Source organism: Lissotriton vulgaris, chromosome 10 (genome assembly GCF_964263255.1).
Source record: "Lissotriton vulgaris chromosome 10, aLisVul1.2, whole genome shotgun sequence".
NCBI classification, from domain to species: Eukaryota; Metazoa; Chordata; class Amphibia; order Caudata; family Salamandridae; genus Lissotriton; species Lissotriton vulgaris.
Window position 1 is genome coordinate 902,655,135 of NC_141698.1, and position 27,013 is coordinate 902,682,147.

General features: G+C 46.8%; 2 protein-coding genes across 2 annotated transcripts in view; one reads left to right on the forward strand and one right to left on the reverse strand.

Moving 5' to 3' along the window:
• Positions 1-27,013, reverse strand: part of LOC147688983 (calcitonin gene-related peptide type 1 receptor-like) — a 2,326,554-nt gene that overhangs the window by 2,067,267 nt on the left and 232,274 nt on the right. The gene's annotated exons all lie outside the window — the stretch shown is intronic.
• LOC147688985 (uncharacterized) lies at positions 741-25,769 on the forward strand. Its single transcript, XM_086939851.1, has 2 exons — positions 741-2,431; positions 25,576-25,769. Exons 1-2 carry the CDS (start codon positions 1,099-1,101, stop codon positions 25,767-25,769), a joined length of 1,527 nt encoding a protein of 508 aa, XP_086795977.1. The 5' UTR covers positions 741-1,098.

A 27,013-nucleotide genomic window follows, 5' to 3' on the forward strand; every position in this document is an offset into this window, starting at 1 on the left:
CATTTACTGGCCCTAAAATGTGCAGAAGGAATGTGCGACAAAATTCGATTTCAATATGTTAATGCTTGTTATGAGAATTTCATAATATTATAGAATCTAATATTCCGTATAGATTGTTCTGTATCTGCATGAAACTTTGAGGGTGCTTTATCTTGCAATACACTTCTCTAATCTGCAAAACATAGACAAGGAGAACTACAAAATATTCTAAAATGTAGGGTGCCACCATTTAAAGTGTCAACAACGCCTCCCAGATGCCAGATACAACCTCATCAGCCATATCTTGGGAGTAGGAAGCTTAGGTCTGGAACAATGCACAGCTTTATGGCCCTGCACTCAAATATATCAGAATAGGGATTGGTATTTACCGCACACAGCTATTTTAGATACCCTAGTTTCCCTTATGTTTTATGTTTTTAGTTTTCTTGTTCATTTTATGGCAAGACCGGAGGCTCCTATTATGCTTTCTTATCTTGCTTTATTACACACAGCAGCCAAGATAAGTAAAAAACTACAGTTCCCAGAGGGCCAGGGGACAAACTGGGCCATGGGACTGAAAAAACGTGAGAATACATTAGCCAATCACAAAGAACCTATGAGATAAAGACCCTAACTGACTGCGCAGCTTCCTCTTTTCTTGCTGCTCGCAGTCAGATAAGTGCCTTTATCTTTGCTCTCAGTACTTTTTATGCTTTGTATGCATTTACTGTGTCCGCTTGTATTACTTTTTAATTGTGACTGTTTAGCGCGACCTCGCGCTAGTTCTTTCGCGCTGTTCGCGCGTTTCTCCTCGGAGCTCCGGCGCTTCTAGCTCGCTCCCCCCTCCCCCCCCCCGTTTTCAGACGCTGTTGGTAGCGTCTCAGCGCGCGCGTCTTCGCGCGTCTTCTGACCTCTTTCTGGGTTCTTCTTTCCCTCCGGTCACCGTTCTGTGTGTGCCTGCTGCTCCGCTTTGTGCTCCAGCCTCCGTGCCTTTAGAGCTCCGTGTGCAGACGTCGCTTCACGCTCTGCCCAGCCCACAGCTTGTACACGCCCCCGCTCTGTCCATTAACCCTCTCCTACCTCCTGGGTGTTATTTTTGGCTCTATTGACAGCTGCATCATGGAACGTGATAGTTCCTCAGAGGAAATCCCTTCCCAGGAATCACATTCTTTTAAAAGGGATTTAAATAAATTTATTAATAATTCAGTGGAATCAGCTGTAGAAGTCTCTATGAAGAGAATGTCCAAAAACATGGAAAATTCGATGTTAAGCATCATGTCCAAAATGTTGGCCCAGTCTGCGGGGGAAAGCAGAAAGAAAAAAGTGGAATTCTCTGCTCAATCTCGTGTCCCCAAAAAAGCGTCTTTGATCAGCGAGTCTTCCTCGCATTTGACTGAGGACTCTGTTCCTCCCAGGCCTCCTTCTAAGGAGGGGTTTGTTGGCTCCGAGGGTAAACGCAAACAAAAAGAGAAACATGCAGAGTCTCCTAAGAGAAAATTGGTAATTTCCACTATATTGGACACTGATGACGATGATGATGATGCTAATTTCGATGACGCTGACCAATATTTTGACCTGTTTGATACTACTGACCCTTCCCCCCCCCCTGCTAAATCCCCCAAATTGGATTCTTTTTCTTTTGAGCCTGTTTTTGACTCTGAGGGTTTACCCATGTTTGATCCCTCCACTATTCGTCATCCTAATTCCACCGAATGGTTCCCTTCTCACCATGTGGGAGAATATATCTCTGCCAGGCTGCGTCTCCCTTTGGAGGCACCGGTAAGAGCCAGACTTAAATCCGAATGTCCCAAACCTTCTCTTCCAGACAAAATTACGATGGTCCCTTCCATCGACCAACCTCTCCTCACTTTCTTCTCCAAGTTCGGCAAGGACCCCCGCAGAGGGGTGGATAAAGCTTGGACCACTTGCCAGGACAAACTATTGGATGTTGTGGGCCCTCTCGCCCGTATCTTTGATCTAGCGGAAGCTGCCCGCTTAGAAGGTTCTGAACTTTCTGCAGATGATGTTTCCATGTGGGCCCAACGCGCCTTCTGCCTTCTAGGAAATGCCAATTCCGCTATCACCCATGAGCGCCGTAAAGGTCTCCTAATCAAATTGGATCCCAAACTTTCTAATCTGGCTCCCATGGATCCTGGCCCCAAGGCAAATGGTCTCCTCTTTGGAGATTCTCTGGTTCGTGACCTTAGTAGATTTGTTTCTACGTTTGCTTCTTTGGACAAAGCCCAGCAAACAGTAAAGAAGGTCTTCGCCCCTCGGGTTTTTGGACGGGCCGGCAGAGGCAGGGGTCGCTCTTCCGGCCGTCCCTACAACCAAGGCTCCAGAGGTTCGTCCAACAACAACCAGGACTACAAGCCTCAGTTCTATCCCCAACGTGGCCGCGGATTCAAAGGCAGAGGCCAACGAAATTATCGTCAAAACTCCAACCAACAAGGTAAGCCTTTCTTCTTCCCCTCCTGTGGGGGGTCGCTTAAAACTGTTTCTTCAAAAATGGTGCGCACTCAGTTCAGATCCGTGGGTCTTAAGCACGGTTCAAGGCTACCTGATAGAGTTCCTTTCTCCTCCCGTCCAAACTTCTCTTCCCCCCCCTCTCGTCTTTTCAACTCTGATGGCATCTCAAATTTCAAACGAAATCGAGACTCTTCTCCTCAAAAGAGCAATTCAAGTTTTTCCCTTCGACTCCTCAGGCTTTCTAAGCTCCATTTTTCTTGTTCAGAAGAAAAACAAGAAGCTCCGCACGGTCATCAATCTGAAATGGTTCAATCAGTTTGTGGTTTACCGCCATTTCAAAATGGAGACCATTTTACATTTGAGGGACACTCTTCGTCCCAACGATTGGATGGTCCGTCTGGACCTTCAAGACGCATACCTCACGGTCCCCATCCATCACTCTCACTGGAAATTTCTTCAATTCCAGTGGTCAGGTATCAACTATTGTTTCACCTCTCTTCCCTTTGGCCTATCTTCCGCGCCATGGTGTTTCACAAAGCTTTTGAAACCAGTGGTCGCTTATCTTCGATCTCTTGGCATAAGGCTAATTATTTACCTGGACGATATCCTTCTCATGAATTCGGACAAACAATCTCTCCTTTCCGACCTTCTTTTGACTCAGTCCCTTCTCCTAGATCTGGGTTTTCTCATCAACAAAGACAAATCGTCTTTAACTCCTTCTCAGAACATGGAGTTCTTGGGATTCCTGGTGGACTCTGCTGCAGCGTCCCTTCGTCTCCCCCTTTCCAAGGTTTCCAAGATCAAAGCGGAGATCCTATCTGTTCTTCAGTCCTCTCTTTTGTCCCTCCGATCTCTGGCACGGATTGTCGGCCTTCTCTCTTCTTCCATTCAGGCCATCTTTCCGGGACCTCTCCATTATCGTGCTCTTCAGCGCCTAAAAATCCGTCATCTTCGTCAAGGCCTTGCATATTCAGATCTCGTGGCTCTAGACCCCGAGTCCCGCACCGAGCTTCAATGGTGGATAGACCATTTAGATGCGTGGAACGGGCGCACTATCTTCGCCACGGCCCCAGATCTAGTCTTAGAATCAGATGCAAGCCTGTCGGGCTGGGGCGCCCGGTGTGGACCAATCTCGACTGGAGGTTCATGGTCCGCAGAGGAGTCAAAGTTGCACATCAACTGTTTAGAGATGCTTGCAGGTTCCTTTGCGATCAAAAGCCTTTCCAAAAACAGGATTCACTGTTCTATTCTCCTCCGCATGGACAATGTTTCTGCGGTCCGCTACATCAACCATCTTGGCGGAACACGGTCCAAACCCCTGGCGGACTTGGCAAAGAGTCTATGGGAATTTTGCCTCGCCCATCATCTCTCTCTGACCGCCGAGTATCTCCCTGGAGATCTCAACAGCGTGGCGGATTGGCACTCGAGATTTCTTCGAGATTCCAGCGATTGGAAGCTTTGTCCATCCGTTTTCCTTTCTCTTTCCCATCTTTGGGGCCCTTTCTCTATCGATCTTTTTGCTTCCCGTCTCAATTCCCAATTGCCCCGGTTTTACAGTTGGCGCCCGGATCCCCTGGCCTTGGCGACAGACGCTTTCCTGCAGGATTGGTCTCGTCATCTTCATTATGCCTTCCCTCCTTTTCTGATGATCAACAGGGTTCTTTCTCAGGCTCGCCGCCAGTCCTCATCCCTGGTTCTAGTTGCCCCCTTCTGGCAAGCCCAGGTTTGGTTTCCGACTCTTCTCGAGATGGCAGTGGACTTCCCGGTCCTTCTTCCCTCTTTCGGAGACCTACTTCTCAATCCTCAGGGCGATCAACACAATCTCATTCTCGATTCCTCCCTGCAACTCTCGGCCTGGAAAGTTTCCGGCCTTCCCCTTCTGACGTCCTCATTTCACAAGAGGCTTCGTTCTTTATCAACCAAGCTTGGGCTCCGGGAACCTCCAAAGCATACAGATCCGCCTGGTCTCTTTGGACAAGCTGGTGTTTGGAAAGGGACCTCGATCCCGTTTCAGCCTCTCTGTATTTCATAATTAACTTCCTTGGTTCACAAGCCAGTGCCGGTAAGGCTTACCGCACCATCAATCTCTATCGCTCTGCCATCTCCCTATACCATTCCCAAATTGATGGTAAACCAGTTGGTGCTCACCCTATGATTTGTCGTCTACTCAAGGGTGTCCGTTGTGCGAAACCTCCGTTGGCTAAGTATACCTCTTTATGGGATGTTACAGTGATATTTAAATTGTTTAATGATTGGCCAGACAATGCTGTTCTTTCACTAAAGATGTTATCTGCTAAACTCACTATGTTACTGTGTCTAGTTTCCATTAAAAGAGTTTCTGATGTTAAGGCTCTAGATGTTTCTGCTCGCCAATATTCTCCTTCAGGTGTGCTGTTTCAGATACGCAGACGTACTAAGACTAATTTGGATTCAGTGTTTTATCCTTATTTTCCAGCTCATCCCAAACTGTGTGTGGGACAATGTTTAAAAGTGTACGAACACCGAACTGCTGATCTCAGAACGCCCTCTCATTCTCAACTCCTTATTTCTTTTATTAAACCCCATCTTCCTGTCTCTTCTCCCACTCTGGCCCGCTGGGTCCGTTGGGTCATGTCTCTTGCCGGAATTGACGTCTCCGTTTTCGGGGCTCATTCGGCCAGGGGAGCCATGGCTTCTACAGCCTTTTGGTCTGGCTCTCGCCTGGAAGACATTCTGAGATCAGCAGACTGGTCAAATGACAGCATATTTCGCATGTTCTATTGCAAACCTGTTCATACTGTGGCTTCTGATATTGTTAATATGCTTTAAACAAGCATAATAGGAGCCTCCGGTCTTGCCATAAAATGTAGATTTTTCTAGTATTCTTGACGGAAAATCTTAATTTTATTAAAGACACGGAGGCGAGTATTATCCCGCCGCAACATTTCTTAACTTCTGTTCTCCCTCCCTACAGCGAATCCAGCCTTGCCACCGGCTTCATCTTAGAAGATCTACCCTGCACCTTCTTCGATCTTCTCCTGCAAGTGCTCCGATTCCATTGCTCCCGGATCCTCCTCCTGGACGCCTGTTTGGTCTTCTCCCTTGGATTCCCCTGATGCAAGACTTATGTTCCTGGACTTTGGCTATATCCTTAATTTTATTCATTTTCCCTTTGTTTAATGACTATTCTTGATCTGCTCGCCAGCGAAAAGAGGAAGCTGCGCAGTCAGTTAGGGTCTTTATCTCATAGGTTCTTTGTGATTGGCTAATGTATTCTCACGTTTTTTCAGTCCCATGGCCCAGTTTGTCCCCTGGCCCTCTGGGAACTGTAGTTTTTTACTTATCTTGGCTGCTGTGTGTAATAAAGCAAGATAAGAAAGCATAATACTCGCCTCCGTGTCTTTAATAAAATTAAGATTTTCCGTCAAGAATACTAGAAAAATCTACATTTTCCTTTGCTAATGTTCAGCAGGTTTAACTTGTCAAATTTGTCACAGAAAAACCTATGGAGGTGTGATGTGTACCACAATATGTGGAATTCTGATCCCTAAAGAATTTCCTGTTTGCTGAACGGACCACATTTTTCTCCAAATTCATCATCTAGACCTAACACTCCATTACAAGTTAGCCTTCTGTTGTTGAATAATGGATGGCTATTGCTATTTTCTGAACTCTATATAGACTATGCCTATAATAGAAGGTGGTGGAAGAATACACAATGGTTTCAGGCAGTTGGGGTGTTCTCTCTGCTCCTCGACAGACCAGATTAAAAAGCATGCGATCCCCCGAGAATTTGAATGTATAAAACCAGCAATACCACAGTGCTTGCTATTCCACTTTTGCCCCAAACTGATCCTGCATATTCGTATTCGAAATCTCCCACCAGAGTCACTCTCTCTGCAGTCTCTGTTCTTCGCTACAGTTCTGCACTTCCAGAGGAGAAAGGGAAGAGCAGGGGCATTGAATGAGATAATGAATTCTTAGGGCCTGATTTAGAGTTTGGCATATTGATTACTGCATCACAAATGTGACAGATATCCCGCCCCCAGTATTACAAGTGCATTACTTCCAATGGCACTTGTAATAAAGCAGACAGGATGACCGTCACATATGTGACAGAGTAAACCATCCGCCAAACTCTAAATAAGGCCCTTAAATTCAAGGGCTGGAGGAAACAATGGAGTTGCGGTGTTGCTTATTTCGTATTCATGATCTCAAGAAGTACAAAAAATTGGAAGAGGTAAATAGACAGTGATCCAGAGGAATACGAGTAGGACAAAAACATTCTTAGCAATCGAATATTACTGTACAGGAATGTTGTGGTAATGTGTGACAAAGGTGCTTTACATGCAGGGAAGGGTAGCATGGAAATGGAGTTTTAGTTCCTGGTGTTAAAATCTAGTTTGCAACATCAACATTATCGGCGCCATCTTGTCCCATTCTAGGCTCATCCGTGCACGCAAATGGCAGCCATTTTGAATGCCATGGCCCCTCTGCCCACTGCAGATAGCCAGCGCATCTCTCTCTCTCTCCTAACCTCGCAAGCATCCCCCGCACGATGACAGCCCCCGCTCTCACATGCCCGGGCCATAAACCCCTCTTCAGCGCAACCCTGCCTCGGAACCCCATCCGGTTCCCAGCTCAACACCTCCCTCCAACCCTTTCATGATCCCGTATCCCTTTGATAAAACCCCCTTTCCTCTGTGCTCCATTGTCCTGCTTGTTCCCAGGCCGCCACCTGGCCCTGCGGATGCTGTTTATTGCCCCCATACAGTAGGAAGCTCCCCCATCAAAGGATCCACAACTGATTAAAGCCCCCACCCCATAAGATCCGATCAACAACATGCATTCCGGGAATCAACGGAATGCCCAGCTGCGTGACAATCATCACCTGTTGTGACCGGGGTGGGGACTTCTACTGTAAATGTGTGTGGGAACGGGCTTGAAGCTGGGATTCCGAGGATGTCTTTCCGTACATCAAAGTATTGACAAAAATGTGTTTCATACAATAAAGCAATAAACCTGTGTATAAGAGGCCAAGCCTCAGAGATGCGGTTAGAGCACCTCGAGAAGATACCCTGTTGTCTGAGTTGATGTGTTCTGCTCCGTCGGAATTAAGCTTCTGTTTCCTGCCTTCCAGTCTCCAGCGCCTGCCTCTTTGTTTGAAAGATTCGAGTTGTATGAGAGGCGGTTGGCACCGGGCAATACTGAAAAAGGTTCTCGATCGGCATCAGCCCTACCTTTTTCCACAATTGGCGTCCCAAACGTGGGGCCCATCAGTGACACGTGGATCCAGTGGGAGAGGTCCTGACGACAGAGTGAACGACTGCAACGATCGGGAGAGCTCCTGTCTGATAGACCCTCGTCTGACAGCTGATCATCCGAACTTTACTGGTTCCGAACAGACCTCTCTCGAGTGATCTATGGTCCTGACTGGGAACCATCAGGAGTGCCGCGACAGTCACGGAGATTAGAGGACGATCGGGCGCTGGATTCGGAAGACAAGAAACTGTCCATGCGGTCCGGGTAAGGTCGTGTAACACGACAAATTGCGAAATGATTGTTTGATTGTTTGGAAAATACTAGTATTACTCTTCGAGTTGTTGGTTCTTTTTGGAGATTCTCTGTCTGCAAACGGAGAAGAATAGAAATATTCTCTCTTCCTTTGCAGGTAGTGAAGGGTAGGTAATGTGGACTTTTGTCCCCCGCTGTAACCCGTCGTGCCTATTTTTCTCCCCCACTGATTGATTGTTTGCCCAAACATTGTTTGTTCGAGGATTGTTCTTTTGAGATTCTCTCTGTCTACAAACAAGGAAGAATAGAAATATTCTCTCTTCCTTTGCAGATAGTGAGGGGTAGGTAACGCAGACTTTTGTCCCCGTTGTAATCCGTCGTGCCTATTCTTTCTCCCCACTGATTGTTTGATTGTCGGAACATTGGCTGTTCGATATTGGTTCTTTGCGATATTCTCTGCTTGCAAATAACGAAGAATAGAAATATTCTGTCTAGTCTTTGCAAGTAGTGAAAGGATAGGTAGTGCGGACCTTTGTCCCCCGTTGTAATCTGTCATGCCTATCTTCTCCCCACTGATTTGTAGTTGGTTCAGCCCGGACCGCTTATTAGAGATGAACCATCCAGCTCCACTGGAAGGCACCCCTAATAAGGACATGTTCATGAAGCATGGATTAATCGCCATAGCCTATAGCAAACTATGGCATAAATATACGAAAAAGGATCAGAAACGTCAGTGGCCACTGATAGGATCCTTCGATGAAGATAAAATAAACGCGCTAGAAACAGCCCTTTGTAACAATAAGACAACGCCCACTATGCTTGATAGTCTCGGCATGTGGCGCAAAGAAACGGAGCAACGTAAAAAGAGAAACGAAATTAGATTAGAGAAAGAGCTACAAAAGGCAGCCCACCTAGCTGCTAGAAAATTAGAAGAAGAGATAAAAGAGAGAGAGGAAGCCAAACTGAAGCAAGAGTCCGAAACATCGAGCCAGTGTCCTGTAGAACACCCTCTATGCTCTACCCTGAATTACCCTCGAAACAGCGAGCCAACGATGATCTCTTATTAGGTCCTCCGATCATCTACATCCCGCCTCCATATGCCCCTTCCCAACCTTTAGCGCAGCACCCGCCGCCCCCAAGCACAGGCGAGAGTAGTACCAGGGCCTCAGTCCCCATGGCCTCCGCGCCGGCCGAACCCCTTGTACTAGATACAGCACAAGCAACAATGTTAGATGACCCTGAGGCCCGAAAGACAGATTCCACAAGAACGAACAGGTTAAGCAAAGATGAGCGAGCAGGGATTGACAAGGTAGTAAGGACACTAGTAGAATGAAAGGAGAGTGAGGAACACATCATGGATATGTTCAACTCATATGCTGGGAGCCACAGACGGCACTTTGTTGTACGATTATGTTATCATGTTATAAATGCGTATGAGGACTGATCCCGAGACAAAGGACACGAGAGCCTAACGACTCTGTATAGAAAGGTCGATATAGGGGATGAGGGCGAGTGTGATGTGACGGACCTCCTTGTGCGTACGCTTGAGGTTTTCTGCCACCTCACTGAACAAGGGTTGGAAGCTAAACCTACGACACCTGTAGCGACCGAACCACGAATAGAACAAGCTAGCACCATGATGCCAATAAGAGAGGCTGCTCCCTACTGGGTTCCCCCACGAGGTCAGGGAACACATGATGACGTCAACCACCAAGATGCAAGAGGGAGGGTAGTGTATAACTGGGTCTACCAACCATGGGATCGGCAAGATATTCTGACGTTCCGTAAATCTCTGCCCGATTTACGTAAAAACCCCACTGCCTTCTATACTGAACTAGGTACAACCTTAGGTTCAACGATTATGACCCTAGCTGACATCAACTTGTTTTTCGGGTTATGTCTGCCAGCTGATGTGTGGAAGCAAATCCGCAAAGTCGACCACCTTGAGCTGTTCGGACATACCTGGTCACAACTCGATGGCATAGATAGACAACGAGAACCTGGACAGAAACCTTTGAAATCTATTTTAGAACTCCCGGACAAAATTGTGCAGAAACTGAAAACCCTGATCCCAGAAAAGAAAGTAGACTGGTCGATAGTGATGGCCTGTCGCCAGAAACCCCAGGAAGACGTATCAGAATACTTCTCCCGGTTTGAAACGGTGTTCTCCGATTACAGTGGCCAGGACATGACCACTGCAACCGGACACCATCTGTTTGTCCAGAATTATGTCGAAGGTCTGCCGCAGGAGGTCTCTCAGAAATTGCAGGCCAGCGAGAGTAGTTGGGCAGCCTCCAAACCCGCAGCTATCCTCCAGATGGCCCAATATTATGAACATCAGAAAAACGAAAATGATAGGGCGACTGTCTGAGAAAAAGAAAAAGGACTTGAAGGAGAGGGTGATGATTGCACAGTTGCAAGGGGTAACTATAGGACGAGAACAGTACAAGGGAAATTACCAGACAAATGCCCCTAGGAATCCACCCCCTAAAGACCGTACTCCTGCACCCTATGTTGGACGTAAAGATATTAGGGAAGACCAGTGTGCATTCTGCAAGGGATTCGGCCATTGGAAATCCCAGTGTCCGGTTCTGTTGGAGATGAACAAGAATAGGGACCCTAAAGACGTAGCAGGTGGACCGAGAAATAGAGGACAGGGACGAGGGTCCACGAATGATACGAATAACGACAGATCAGGCAGACCGAATACATTTGACCGTCCCCGACAGAACCAGTACCAACAGTCTGACTGTGACGACGCCCACGACTTCGCATAGGACTGCCTAGGGCAAGGGAAGGATCCAGTCGAGCTCTATGTTGATCAGCAAGGTCCTTATGTCACCGCTAAGGTCCTGGGTACGAAGTCTCCATTTCTGGTAGACACTGACGCGACACATAGTGCGTTATCTAAACAACTGATTCCAAGGGCACCCTTGTCTGGCTCACTTGTAACATCGATAGGTTTCGATGGAACGCCCTCCACTAACCCCTTGTCCACACCGATCTCCTTTGACTTAGAAAATAACATCACTGACACAACGTTTTTGCTTTCTTCAAATACCCCTGACGCCATTATGGGACTTGACTTGCTGAAGCATTTCCGAGCCACTATTAGATGTTCGCAAGATGGAGTTCGGGTCTTCCTGTACGACAACCCCGCTCTGCTCAGACTTTGTCCTTCCCGACGCATGTTTTCCATCACTGACGCCGACTCGACCCTACTTGACACTCTGCCTCCGTACCTGTGGGCCAAAACTGACTCGGACGTAGGACGCATGATGATCGACCCAGTGCACATAACTGTTCGACAGGACGCAATACTCCCAAAACTTCCACAATATCGGATATCGCCCGAGGGCGAGAAGGCATTGGTAAAGATTATTCAGTCCCTGATAGATGCAGGAGTGGTAGAGGAAGTAGTTAGCAATGTTTGCAACAGCCCTATCCTACCCATCATAAAGAAGCAAGGAGAGGGAGATGAGAAAGCGTACCGCTTCATCATCGACCTACGAGAGGTCAACAAAGTAGTTGTACCTCAGTACCCCGTGGTCTCAGACATCACCACTTTTCTGACCCTGATTCCTTCCACTGCCACCACCTTCACTGTCATTGATCTAAAGAATACTATCTTCTCTATCCCCATCCACCCAGACAGCCGGTACCTCTTTGGTTTCACCCTGAAAGCCCGCTCGTATAGATTCTGTTGAGCACCCCAAGGCTACACTGAAAGTCCCAGCATCTACAGTCAGGCCCTCAAGAGACAACTGGGAGGCAGTCCAGTTACCAGATGGAGTGGTATTGATACAATACGTCGATGACATCCTTTTGGCTGCCGACACCACTCCACTTGCAGTCACAGCCACCATCCAACTCCTGCACTTCCTTGCGGAAAATGGCCACAAGGTCTCCAAAAAGAAGCTGCAATTCTGCCAACCCCAGGTCACTTACCTAGGCCACCTTTTGTCCAAAGACGGAAGGAAACTTACTCCCGATCGAATCCAAACCATTCTAGAGACCCCTGTCCCTAAGACTCAGAAACAAGTCCGCTCCCTACTAGGCCTCACTTCCTACTGCCGACAGTGGTTACCAAATTTCAGCCTCATCGTGAAACCGCTGCTTTCTCTGCTAGCTAAAGATGTTCCCTTCCCACTCCCTTGGACCCCTGAATGCCAATCCTCCTTCATAGAACTAAGAGATGCCCTCTGCTCAGCCCCTGTCCTAGGAACCCCTGACTACACGAAGCCCTTCTCCCTCTACACTCACGAAAGGGAGGGATGTGCCTTGTTTGTCTTGACCCAGTCCATTGGCCCAAAGCAACACCCATGCGCTTACTTCTCTGCCACTCTTGATCCCGTAGCCAGAGCTTTGCCTGCCTGCCTTCGAGCTGTAGCTGCCGCTGCTATCTCTATCTGACAAAGTGAGGGGATCGTACTCTCAAACTCCCTCACGGTGTTAGTACCCCATGCGGTTGACACCCTCCTGAACCAGACTAAGACGCAACACCTGACGAGCGCATGACTGACTGGATATGAATTGACTCTGCTTGCACCCCACATCACCCTGAAAAGATGCACCACACTGAACCCAGCGATTTTGTTACCCCTACCAGAGAAGGATCCCAATGTGTCCCCTGTACATGACTGCGTGACCCTCACGGATGAACAGACTAGGAGTAGGGTCGACCTCAGAGACACAGTTTTTCCTGACCCTGACGGAGAGCTATGGGTGGACGGTTCTTGCATCAAACTCCCCGATGGCACCACCTCAGCTGCTTATGCAGTTACCACAGCCCGAACTGTAGTAGAGACAGCCCGTATCACACAACGATCTGCACAGGCAGCAGTACTGATTGCCCTCACACGAGCATGTATCCTGGCAGCAGGAACCACAGCAAACATTTACACCGACAGCCAGTACGCCTTCGGGGTGGTTCACCATTTTGGGCTCCTTTGGAAGGAGAGGGGATTCCTGACCTCACATGGCACCCCCATATTACACGGAGATCTAGTCTCCGCCCTAACTGAAGCAGTCCTTCTTCCCAAACAACTTGCAGTAATCAAATGCCAAGCACACAAAAAGGTGACATACATCATTGGACAGGGGAACGCACTGGCTGACATCACTGCCCGAACCACAGCTGAGAATAGGACGACGACACGCATGTACGTGACCAGGTCACAAGCAGAGAAATGGACGGACGCTAGGGAAACTATTAGAGACATCCAAATGGCCAGCTCACAACACGAATTGACTGAATGGGCACGGGTGGGACTGAAAGACGATGAAGGCTGCTGGTGGACAAAAGACACGAACAAATGGTTGCTACCCGATTCATACCTGATCCTCATACTGACCATGGCATACTCTCCTGCACACATAAGACCAGCCCCCATGACCGAACTTGTCTCCAAAGTTTGGCACAATGACAAGATCGCAGACTCGGCCAGACGTCTGGTTCAACAATTTCTGATATGTTTACAACACAACCCCGGGAAATGAACTGTAGTACCCCGGGGAGGGTTTGGGGTTCCCAATCATCCGTTTGAAGTCCTGCAGTTGGACTACATCCAGCTAGAAAGATGCCAAGGCCTGAAGTATGTACTCGTTGTGGTGTGCGCATTTAGTAAGTGGGTGGAAGCCTATCCAACCCGTGACAACACTGCCATTGCCACTGCAAAAGTACTACTAAAGGAATTCTTCCCTCGTTACGGCCTTTGTCGAATTTTGTGGAGCGACAATGGCCCCCACTTCGTAGCCGAAGTTATCCAACTGATCTTGAAGGGGTTGGGTGTAAAATAAAAGTTCCACGCAGTCTTCCACCCCCAATCTGCTGGACTAGTTGAACGACATAACGCCACCTTGAAACTCAAGTTAGCTAAAATAGTGGCACCACAGGACTGAAATGGCCAGACGCTCTACCACTGGCATTGCTCTCAATGCGTTCCACCCCCACCAAACACCACTTGACACCTTACGAGGTAGTTTTCGGCCAGCCCATGAACATCTGGTCTGCACCAAAACCGACATCCATTCATGACGTCCCGGACGTCCTAATGTCTGATTACTTGTACCAGTTGACTAAAACACTGTCTGTTATCCACCAACAGGTGCTGCATGCCATTCCCGATGCTTCCAGGGGTCCCGGGCACACGATCCAACCTGGGGATTTCGTGCTGACCCGGAACTTCCAGCGAGCAAAGAGTCTGGAACCCCGGTGGACGGCCCCTGGCAAGTCTTAATCACCACCCGAACAGCTCTTCGAGTGGAGGGGAAGCGCAACTGGGTGCATGCACAGTGCACACTACTGTAAGAAGATCTCCTCGACTCTGACGATGACCGAAGACGTGGCCACCCAGGAAGAGCTCCTGAACAAAGACCGGCCATCTCTGAACTGCTATCCTGATACAGAGACACTTGAATTAGCAAAATTTCCCGATCTCACTGTGCCATCCAGAGAAGGGTATAACCTGCGACGAAAGGAGGGAGCTTTGGCTAAGCAGAGCACTGACTAAGTCGTAATTCTCAGAGCGGTGGCCTAACACTACTAAGGCTGTCAGGAGAGAAAGCCAGACGAAGTTAGTGGTTCTGCCCGCTACCTAGCCCCCTTGAAGATGATGGAAGCGCCCGATAAGAAGATGGTGGAAGCGCCCGACACGAAGATGATGGTAGCAACCGGACATCCGAAGATTCGCTACAGAAACCCAAAGACTGACAAAATCCACAGTTCAATGACTATTGCACTTTTTATCGCCCTTCTCTTTTGCCTCCTCCTCATGACCACCCTCCGGATTGTGGAAGAGAGCGCACCAGCTCATGAGACATTCCTGACCACAGCACAGCCTACAACAATGAAAGAACATTATCTGATTTCTCTTTCACCCCAACTCCGAGAAAGGAGTAAGGAGTTTTGGAACAACTCCTTCGTGCAACTGCTGCACCAGCACATACTTGCTACCAATGCCACCAACTGCTGGATCTGTGGGTTGCTACCCCACGCCACTGGACATTCCATACCCTTCATCCCTTCACCCTTCTCAGTTCACGGCTCCTGCCTTGCATGGTTGATCCTCTTGCAAGAAAGCTATAGGGATAATGCCACCTCCAGCGGAACTATGACACATTTTTTTCATTAGGTCTGGCAGAACAAAACGAAGAAAACTGCTGCACACTTCTGCCCACAGACATCCAACGATTCTATCCACATGGACATCCCCGTCAAAGAACGGATTGAAATGCAGGTGTTTAACAATCTGACCAGACCCACCTTCTCCTACCTCCGGAAACGAACAGCTGCCACCCTGACTGTGGCCCTATCCGTCATCAACGTCACAGGCCTTATGTGCATCGAAGGGCTTGGGACACAGCTGGTAGGCCACAGCGCTTGCCGCATCACCAGAACTTTGGACTCCACTGACCCACCCTCTTTTGTCTCCTCTCCGAACATGTACTTTGTTTGTGGTACAAAGGCTTACACCTGGCTCCCCAAAGGCTGGGGGGGCACCTGTTATATCGCCTTCGTCCTTCCTCCGACCTATGTGGCTCCAGCGAATCATCACAGACAGAAACGAGCCAAGGACATTGAGCAAGCCGACTCCACTGGAGCACAGTTCCTCGATGCAATGAAGGGACTTGTTCCACTCTGGGGCCCGATGGCGAACAGCCGTGCCATCCGACATTTGACCCAGGCAGTTGAAACAACGATGAACATTACAGCTGGCATCCTTACGAACAATACAGCCGAGCTTCAAGCGATCCGCCTGGTGGCGCTCCAGAACTGCCTTGTTCTAGATGTGCTTCTAGCGGATCGTGGAGGAGCATGCCGTATCATTGGGTCCAGCTGCTGCACCTATATACCGGACAATTCACCCTCAGTGTACAAAGCCATCAAACACCTCCACAGACTTTCCTCAGAAGTTCACCAGGAACAAGAAGAATGGTCGCTTGGTGGATGGTTCTGGAGTACTGTGAAGAACTGGGGGTGGAGGTTATTTACAATTATACTGATACCTGTTGTTGTGTTATGTGGGTTCTGCCTAGGAATCCAATGCCTGCCGCCTCTGTGTTCACTATGTGCGAATTGTATCTGCCCTAAGACTCTGGGATTTGAAAAAGAACGCATGAGAGCATTGTACGATGTCGAGGTTAGGAATTTGATGAAGATAGATATCAATTAAACAAGCTGGCTAGATATGTTGAAAAGGGAGGAGTGTTAAAATCTAGTTTGCGACATCAACATTATCGGCGCCATCTTGTCCCATTCTAGGCTCATCCGTGCGCGCAAACGGCAGCCATTTTGAATGCCATGGCCTCTCTGCCCACTGCCGATAGCCAGCGCATCTCTCTCTCGCTCCTAACCTCGCAAGCATCCCCCACATGCTGACAGCCCCCGCTCTCACATGCCCGGGCCATAAACCCCTATTCAGCGCAACCCTGCCTCGGAACCCCATCCTGTTCCCAGCTCAACACCTCCCTCCATCCCTTTCATGATCCCGTATCCCTTTGATAAAACCCCCTTTCCTCTGTGCTCGATTGTGCTGCTTGTTCCCAGGCCGCCACCTGGCCCTGCGGATGCTGTTTATTGCCCCCATACAGTAGGAAGCTCCCCCCATCAAAGGATCCACAACTGATCAAAGCCCCCACCCCATGAGATCCGATCAACCACATGCATTCCGGGAATCGTCGGAATGCCCAGCTGCGTGACAATCATCACCTGTTGTGACCGGGGTGGGGACTTCTACTGTAAATGTGTGTGGGAACGGGCTTGAAGCGGGGATTCCGAGGATGTCTTTCCGTACATCAAAGTATTGACAAAAATGTGTTTCATACAATAAAGCAATAAACCTGTGTATAAGAGGCCAAGCCTCAGAGATGCGGTTAGAGCACCTCGAGAAGATACCCTGTTGTCTGAGTTGGCGTGTTCTGCTCCGTCGGAATAAAACTTCTGTTTCCTGCCTTCCAGTCTCCAGCGCCTGCCTCTTTTTTTGAAAGATTCGAGTGGTATGAGAGGTGGTTAGCGCCGGGCAATACTGGAAAAGGTTCTCGATCGGCATCGGCCCTACCTATTTCCACACTGGAACTATGAAATTTACTTAAAGAATGGTTTACATGCTGAAATTTCAGGGAGCAAGCGAGATCTAAATTTTCAAATTATGTGGAAAAGATGTATGGCAATATGTGCTTTGGATACTATGGGCTATATGGCTACTGTCATGGTAAATGTAAATGTCACTGTTAGAAATGGGTTTCTGGTTGGCAGAGGTATGGTCCCTGTCCAAGCTGGAAACACAATTCTAGTCAGGGTAACACACACCATAAATTAACCTGTGCACACCCGCTGGTAGATTGACACAGAGCAGGCAGGCTGAACATAACAGGCAATGTGTAAAGTACTTGTGCAACACTTCAAACAGTAACACAGTGAAAGAAAATCACAAAAAGACTCCACACCAGTTTAAAAAAGTAGATTGTATAAATATAACAAGACCAAAATGACAAAAATCCAGTAAGTAGAAGTCAAGATATGAAATGTTGAGGATTACATGCAAAAATAGCACTTAATAGCAGTAAGCATCTAAAGAGGTCATTGTATTATAAAAAAACAAGAGAAACTCATAGACCAAGTTGAGACCAGGGTAAATCTGGTATCAAGCAACAAAGTCTCAATGTGTAACAATGGAAAAGGCAATAATTCATAATAACATAATTATAGAAGAAACAACAACATGAGGCTCCAACTTTTTATCAATGCAATTGTATTTTTTCAAAAGAGGCAAAAGAAAATTTCACGAGTTACAAATCAGCATCAGCATTGATTAAGAATTGTGTGTTATGTGCAGAGTGAACACATTGTGCTTGTGAGAGAGCATTAAACGGCGCAAGAGAAAACACGTGAGCGTGAAAATAAAGAAGCCTTGTGGGAAAATAATTCATTAAGGAATATGCTTGAATATTTTGGATGCAATTATATTTTCACAAAATTATGTCTTAATTTAAGAACCATAAATTTGATGGTGCATGTCTACAGAGTCTCGACCTTCATGAATTGAGGTCATCATCAGGACGAATATTAACCAATAGAAAAGGATTGCTGCCTAATGATAACAAGGAGAAATTGGATTAAAAGCCTAGTCCAGAGTGAAACTGGATCAATAGTTAAAAAAGATAAGGTGAGTTGTAGGTACCTGAAGTGTGTATACTCACCAGGGACATGCGGCATGAAGATCGCAGATGCCAGAGAGCTGGTGACTTCTAAGAAGAGCCTTTAAAGTTACATAGGTCTTTTCTTCCTTCCCTGGCTTCAGATCTACTATAGGGAGGTGGAGGTATGCAGCACTTTGTGTGTGGACAGGGCACAGCCTATTTAGGTGTAAGTGTAAGTCTGTTCCCAGATCCTCCCTCCCTTTCCCCAGGAAGATGCATGAAGTCACACCCAGCCTTCCTATGTGTGTCTGTCTTGAGGGAATAAACAATGTGAACTGTCACCCAGCCCAGTCAGTGATCAGAGACATCAAATGACTAAGAGCAGGAAAATGACTAACTTTCTAAAAGTGGCATTTCAGAATAGTAATAAAAAGTCCAACTTTACCATTAATGAGATGTTATCGTTACCATTCCATAGGTACTAAACATGGCAAGTCTACCTTCACTCAATTAGGAATTACAGCGTATTACATGTAAAAAGGAATCCCCAATTTTAGTCTATCAGAAGGGTAGGCCTTTCAGTAGGGAAAAATGAATTTGGGAGTTTTTCAATACCAGGACATGTAACACTTAAAAGCACATGTTCTACCTTTTGGTTACATAGTACACGGCCCTATAGGCTACCAATGGCCAACCTTGGGTGTGACTTATATGTATTAAAAGGGGAGTGTCAGGCTTGGCAAGGGGGTTTTAAATGTTAAGTCGACACAGCAGTGTAAACTGCACACAGGAGCTCTATAGTGGCAGGCCTGAGACATGTTTAAGGGCTACTTGAGGGAGTAGTATAAGGAGTGCTGCAGTTCCATTAGTAAAAGGAACAAATGATGGAGGGAATGCTGAACAATGCAAACATTCACCTTAATCACAAAGATCTGGGTTTAATCTATCGTTCTTTTGCTCACCACACCACCCCAGTTTAGACCTAGACATATGCAAATCAGTCTTGACCCTGTATCTCATGGGAACAGTCCAACCAGAACTGCCAAGCCAGGTCATCCCTGGACCATAAGCAAGCATCCTGGGACTGGTTTTGGGGCATCACCACTCAACAGCCTGGCTAGCTTGACTCTAGTGGCACGAGAAGCACGGGGCCCACGTCTGGGCATGCCCTTCCCACTTAGGGTGAAAAAAGCAAAAGGAACAAACGATGGACTGAATACTGAACAATGCAAATATTCTCCCCCAGTCAAAAAGATCTAGGTTTAATCCATTGTTCTTTTGCTCACCACACCACCCCAGTTTGGATCGAGCCATATGCAAATCAATTTTGACCCTGTACCTCATGGGAACAGTCCAGCCCGAACTGCCATGCCAGGTTCCCATGGGCCGGAAAAAAACTTTCTTGAACATTTTGCATTTGTTACCGTGAGTAGGACGGGTATACCCAGATATGGGTCCGGTGCTCTCCATGCCTGGCTGATTACGGGTAAGACCTTGAACCGGTCCCAGGATGCTTGTTTGCGATCAAGGGAGGACCTGGTCTGGCTGGACTGTTCCGATGAAGGGCAGGGTCATGACTGTTTTGCATAAGGCTGGGTTTAAATTGGAATGAAATGAGGAGCAACAAAACAATGGATTTAGGCCCAGATCTCTCTACTGGGGTGAATGTTTGATATTGTTCAACATTCTGTTTATCATTTGTTCTTTTTGGATTTGTTACCCTGAGTGGGACGGGCATGCCCATATGTTGATCCTGTGCTCTCTGTGGCACTGGATTCAAGCTAGCCTAGCTGATAAGGGTTGAAACCCCAAAACCAGTCCTAGGATGCTTGTTTCCAGTACATGGAAGACCTGGCCTGGCAGCTTGGGCTGGACTGTTCCCATGGAGAACAGGGTCAAGACTGAATTCCATATGGGTGGTTCTAAACTGGAATGGCATGGTAGGCATAAAAAACAATGGATTTATGCCCAGATCTCTGTACTGGGGTGAATGTTTGATATTGTTCAGCATTCTGTCCATCAATCCTTCTTTTTGCAATTCCACTAGTAGTATTTAAGGCACAGGCCTTAGGCACCTGTAGCACAATGTACTATGGACTTTCATGTGTCAATTGTAGATAAGTTAATTACAAAGTTCTCCGAGCACTCAAACAGTTTTGACGTTGCGGTCGTGGTATCAACAGTTCTTTATCCCAATATCCAATTTCTCCTTTATGCTGGGACTTTCCACTTGCCAACACGTATTTTGTCTTTACACTGTAAGCGTAACAGCAAACTTCATCAGGCAGATAATACAAATGTGATAATATTATAGAGAGGAAACTCTAACTGGTTATAGTCCTGCCACCAGGGTCACCGACCCAAGAGGCACCTGACGTGAGGTTGGTAAAATCCTATGGTGTGTGGCTGAGGGTCAGCCACATAGTATAGCAAGGTTCAAAGGAGAGAGTGATGTACTCGTTACACTCTACAAATTCGTGGGAACATTGTGAGGGTTAATAAGAGTTTAGGAAAACAAAAAGTGCATGCAGTGGGCGCTGGTGTATTAAAAGGTAAAATCACAGTTAATATCATAATTTAAGTGTAGACTTTTCATCTCGATAAGTGCCAAAGGTACGTGCTACGTTGCTAGCTCCTGGTAGCCATCACACTGATTATAAGTGGGGCAAGGCTCACCATGTTATGTGTGTGTTCAGCTTTGTCCTTTAATGCAAGATGGTGAAATCTGTGCAGTTTATTCTGTCCAAATAATCAAGAGAGAATATATATTTGCTCTACAAAGTAAGCAAAGTACGTACCTATCAGTACCAATGATTATAAGCAATTATCCGTATGGGCTCTGTCAAAACAAAGGTCTTACCTTTCTATGCCCCGAAGTCTTGTGTGGGGACTGGGGCCTGTGTGCAGGGCCGGCCCTAGGCATGTGCAAACTGTGCACCTGCACAGGGCCGCCAAACCCGAGGGGCCGCCACGACGCCGACCGTGAGCGCTGTGTTGTTTACATGATTACAGTTCAGTAGTCATAGTCATTCATGGGTGGGTTTGTTGCCCAGGCAGCCAGCCAGCAGTTGGGTCCCAGGGCCGTCAATCTTACCCTATGATGACGTGACGGCCCTGGGACAGCCCCCGCGCGCTGTGCGCAGTGCGCAATTTAGCCTTGACGCGTCACGGTGCTGTGGTCACATCACGCTCCGCCCCGCGGCGCCTCACTGGGAGAGTGCGCCGGTGTAGAGTGCCGTCACTTCCGGACTCCAAAGAAGTAGGCAGAAAGCGGCGGGGGATTGAAACTTGTCCAGACAGGAGACTCGGACTCTCTCTCATGCCCCCATTGGCTGCCTGCCGCAGCGCTGCAAGAAGGGGCATGAAAATCATCGATTGCGGTGGGCGGGCGGCCGGCTGCGCAGCGCCCCGCAAAACAGTGCAGTTAAGTCTCTTTTTAAAATGACATAAAACAGTTTGTTTGCTATAGCAAAGTACGCGCTGATCTCTTAGTTCGCGGTGCAATGAAGTTAACTGTGAAGCTTCGGTGCGCCGGACCATCACGCTGTGGCAGCTCACTTTACTGGTGACATTTTAAAATAATACAGCCTGCCTTGCTGAGATCGCCAGTGTGCATCTCACAGCCTCTCCTGAGCCTTGCCCAAAAATCATGCTTCCAATCCATGCCACTACTGACTTCGGCGGCCAGAGTTCACGAGTCAATTGACTAATTAATTTATGGTAAAGGCCCGAGGTAGCTGAGCCTGTGTTAGGGCCTCTCACATCTTGTTGTATACTCCCGTGGTTCTGCAGATAAACACAATTTGTTGCTCTTTTTGCTGTTAATTCTTAGCGAAGCCATCATGTTAATTGCTTTCTAGACGTTCACTTTTTATTGTTTTCTAGTGGTGACATCCGAGGCAGGTATTAATAGTTAACAAGCCCCACATTTCTGCTTACAGCATTCAATTATTAGTCAATACATTGTGCCATCCAAAATTCACAAGTTCATTATATGATCAGCATTTTACAAAAGAAGCAATTAAATAGCAATAGAATAAAACACATACTTCCTATCACTTTTTTATGAAATGTGTAAGTAAAAAAGACTCAGTGTCAAGAACAGGAGATGTCCGTCCTCTTTCATAACAACCAAGCTTATATGACATTTTGATAATTTCATTATAATTATGAGTCACCCAGGCAGGTGTTTGCAGCAGTTTTAAAATCTGTACTTAGAGTTTCTCATTGCTCAAATAGGTGTCATTTCTGATATTTATACGTTTCCCTCGTCTTCATTGCTTGATTTTTTGCAATCAAGTGTCACTCATAATCTTTGAAATGTCACTCATAATTATCCTGAAATTATGAAAATGTCACACATAGCAATCTGAAACCTTGGCAGCTATGGAGCGGTGGTGCGTCGACTCCGAGCTCGTCACGGTCACGTCGTAGAGAAGAATTAAAAATCATATATAATCATAAAGAAATAAATTAACTGACTCCTCGTCCTGTCGCCCGTCCGATCATCGATAGTCAGACAGTGACACTAGAACACCTGAGTATCCTCCGACAAGTCTCTTCCCCGAGAGTCTGACTAACGCGCCGGTGGGAGACTGTGCTCACAAAATATATTTATTAATGACTTGTTGTAATAATCGCCTGCCTGTCTTTCCAGTTGAGCTGCCTTATGCCTAGTAATGAATATGATTTATCATGAGTTTACTGTTTACATCTGGTGCGCAGCGTAGTCGTCAGTACTGAATGGTATTACTTTGTCTCTCTGCACCACATTATGTCACGAGACACGACAAGCGTGTGTAACTATGTGAGGTGGTGCCTGCCTGAATTGCTTTTGAGAAGAGTAATATTCCAAACAGTTCGTTGGCGGCAGGAGCGTGGCCGTGGTGGGCACTGGGCCTAGTTAAGTTTGGTCACATTGGCGCCCTTCCGCCCTCGACACTTAAGTCGATAACATTAGTCTGAGAGTTTTGCCCTCGGGCTCATTTTAAGTGCCAGCCATTTCATGAAAAAATTTGTCATTTCAAATTAGCGTGATTGTGCACCTGCGAGGGTGAGTCAGTGGATGGGTGAACGAACACGTGACTGAGTGGACAGTAATATTGCGCTGTGTGGACAAATCGGTAAATAATCATCTCAGCTGTCACGAGAGCAGAAGGCGACCAATAAGGCGTTCGTTTACTTTTGTGGCAATCCAGGAACTGAGAGTGTATCTTTTTTCACTTGCAATGGCAGTCATTGTCTGAGCAGGCGTAAAGTGGTCCGAGTGAGTCTGAACCGATGATGTATGGTCACACGTGTGCTCTTGGTTACGGAAAGGCTTTTGATCAGGGGGAGAGTTTCAGGTGGAAACTAAAAGGTGATTTTTATATGCAGGCACACGGTGCTCTCTGCCACACAAAATACTATCATTTAAAATGTGAAAAGACAGTCAAGTATTTTGTCCCTTTGCATTACTTTGCTTTTAACTCTTCAAACCTTACTACTGTTTATTTACCAATTATATCAGCTCAGATTAACATTAGGCCATTGCTAAGTAAAAGTGAAATATTTTATCAGAAAATTGTGCCTATTAGAGGTTTGGATTAGTTAGCATAACTAGGGAGCATTAACAAAATATTGCAGAAAAGTGCACGGTTCTTTCTTGTGCACGAGCTCCTAGGCATAAATGATTTTCTAGGTCTGGGCAGAATTTCCATTACACTGGAGCAATGAGTATCATTTCTGTAATTACATGTTACTTTTTGAGGCAAAATTACAAATATGGGAGTCGGGCAGTTCCAAGAAGTAGGTGTGAAATGCAGTGCTCATTTCGTAACCTAAATGGTATCAGTATGTAGGCATCAGTGGGAGCAGACAAATCGAAGCCTCACGAACCTGTCAGTTGATCATACATCTACTGCTTATGGAGCCGTACTTTTTTTTCTCTGTGAATTGGCTTCATACAAACTACCCCGACCCTAAACCATCTGTACCTCAATAATTCAAAGTAGTTCCTATGCCTATCTGCTACTACCTTTCGCTTGCTCACTAGGCACCACTCGCATCGTGACAGGTTCTGCTGCCCCGCACGTTGTTTCCCATGGCTCTACCTGCTGTCACCGATCTTTCCTTACTTTGTAGGGCTCTGACTGCCCAACTTTCATTTGATTTGATTTAACTCATCGGCTGGGATATGCCTCTGCCCTTCTCTCCCTCTAGGTTATACATCCATACATTTATTTATCACACGTTTTGTAAACTTTCTTTGACTCGTCGTACTTTATACATTGACTTTTCTTTGGTCAGTGGCACAGATCATGAAACATTTGCGGCTGTTCTCTAATAGTTTTGGGATGATTTTGTTAGGCGTTTCGTAACAAATGCACTAGTTAATCTCTTTCAGTACAAACTAACCTCAAAATGACTCATTTGCTACATTTCATACTATTTAAAGTATTTCTCGTCGTTTTGAGCCGGCATAGTATTCTTAACTGATTAATTCCATAGTTTCTCCGAACCCCCTTTCCTAATCCTACTGTTTAACTTGAACCATAGAAAACTGTCTGCTGTACTTAATTTGTCACCGGAATTCAAGAAAATATATATTGCAGGTGTATTAACGTTTCCAAGCAATGAAACTGCTTCTAAAATTCTTGATGGATTTTTTCACTTCCTCGCCCAAAAAAGGTAGCTGAAGCTCAAGCTGTGCCTGAACTGCTTGGACGCTGGTGCGTGCCACTTGTCTCTCAGTATATCCTTCTGTGCAGGGCGTAGGTTCCCTTAGTGTCCTTACCTAAACTTGACTCTCTCATCATTTGCCTCCTCATTGGGCACGAAAAGCAGGACAGGCATAGCACACTACTGTCCTGGCCCCTGCTGCATTTTGTACCACCTTAGTGGTTCTTCAGGCCGCCGCTCCATAGGGGGTCTTTCATTCCATGGCACAGTTTGAGGTGTTTGTTCTAACTGTGCAGGTTTCATTCAGTAGCTGTGCAGTGCCCGGCCCCATTTTCGTATGATTTTGTACTCAGAGAGTTTGGTATTTTTGAGAGCTTGGTAGTTTTTAGAGTTTGGGGGTCCGGTGCCCCTGTCATGGCCCTGGCACTGCAGCTGTCTGTGCGCCCAGTGCCTCATGTCATGCGTCACAATACCCTCCTCCTCCTAAATTGTATCGTTCTGAGACGAATTCGGAAGGGTAGGAGCAGCCGCAGATACTGGTCAATCATCTAACGACTTTTCTGGACGTATTATTAGTAAAACACCTTCCTGAGCTCCGCCCCATCCGGACCCCCTCTTCCGGGGGCCCCCACCTACGCTCCCTGCACAGGGCCACCATGAGCCTAGAGCCGGCCCTGCTGTGTGCGTGTGTGTGCCTTGAAATAGTTTATTATATTGAAGTGATCCCTGTGTAGGCCTAGATTGAAAGAGAACCTTATGGTGGTGAAGTGACTGGGGATGGCTGGCAGTTAGGGTGAAGTGGAAGTGGTAATGATGCTGCATCTGATTTTGTAGATCTTCTCTGTGAAAATGAGGTTGGTGGTGTTGCATTTGTTGGCAAAAGCAGAGACAATGGGTTCTGGGAGAAGACTAGTGTACTGTTTGGCAGCCTTGGAAAGGGTTTTCCGTCTGCTGGTTGCCTCCCTGAAGGCAGCCATACAGTAAGAGACTTTAGCTCTGTTGATGAGGGATCAGCAATGTTTGAGTAGGTTCAGATCATTCATAAGTATTGCTCTTATGCTTTATTTTCCAGTTTTCATATGATACATTGATGTTTAGTCATCATGCACATTTGATAAAGCACCGTGGTATGGTGCACTGTGCATACAGGCCCTGGGGCTTTGTATCCATCCCTGGCTCCTGTCCCTAAACATACAATGAAATGGCAGTAGCTGACCAACTCTTTTCTGTGGTCAGTCACCTGAGCTTTCAGCTGCTAATGTAATGCCACTGCTGCCAGCAATATACTACAGGAAATAATTCTGAGACAAATGCCTCACACAACAACACCTGTAGAATCAAGCCCGGGAGGAGGTAGGTGCAAGAGGGCCAGTACTGCTGGCTACCCATACTGTTCAGCTCCTCAGTGGATATTAGTTGAACCCTAGGGAGGACTGTGGCAAGCAGAAACCTTTCTGTTCTATTTGTCACACAGATAATGTGTTTGCTTTTGTATGACTCAGGTATCACTTCGATGTAAACTGAAAAATGTGGTTTCTTTTTAAAAAAAATATTATCCTTTATTTTCTTGTTTGTAGCTGCAACTTTTTCTTGCCACTTGAAGCCATTGTACTCAACAAACATACACAAATTAACTACCATTCCAAAATTCTACCCTTATCCAACTATATTCCTTCACCGGCCTTGCCATGGGTTTCTGCCCATCCAAAACCTTCGAAATTTAGGACACTTCAGACTTTCTGTGCTGGTCTTCCTCCTCAATTTCTTGACACTGGTTGCTCCCCTACGGAGTATTGCACCAAGTGCCATGGTTGCAACCGGCCTGTGCATTCACTTTGGGCAGCCTTGGTACTTTGATATTATAGCTGCAATACAGATAGCGCCGCCACACATTAAGCACTGGGGTGAACATAATGTGACATTTCCTCATTTGTATGCAGGCATGGTCCAATACAAATTAGGAAAAACAAAGAGCTGCCACCATGAGGGCACCCTTTGAAATGGGGGAGGAGTCCCAGTGAACCCCAGACATCCAACCCAGGAAGGTGCAGGCACTCAATGTACCTAGCCGCAGGAAGATCTCTGCCCCTCTTTGAAGTGCAGGCCAGTTGCTGCCTGCACTGTGAAAAATAGACATACTACTTTAGGGCAGGTGCTTTAACTGTAGGAGGGTGCATTGAACTGGCCTTCAAACAACACACACGCTAATAGGTGCATCGCGGGGTGTAATCGAGATTTGGACTTGGACCCCATACATAACAAGGACCATAGA

Bases quoted from the DNA above. Each gene is read 5' to 3' on its own strand.
- LOC147688985 (XM_086939851.1), top strand. From the start codon at position 1,099: ATGGAACGTGATAGTTCCTCAGAGGAAATCCCTTCCCAGGAATCACAT. The intron at 2,432-25,575 runs GTAAGCCTTTCT...CTGATTTTGTAG, and splicing joins TCAAAACTCCAACCAACAAG to ATCTTCTCTGTGAAAATGAG.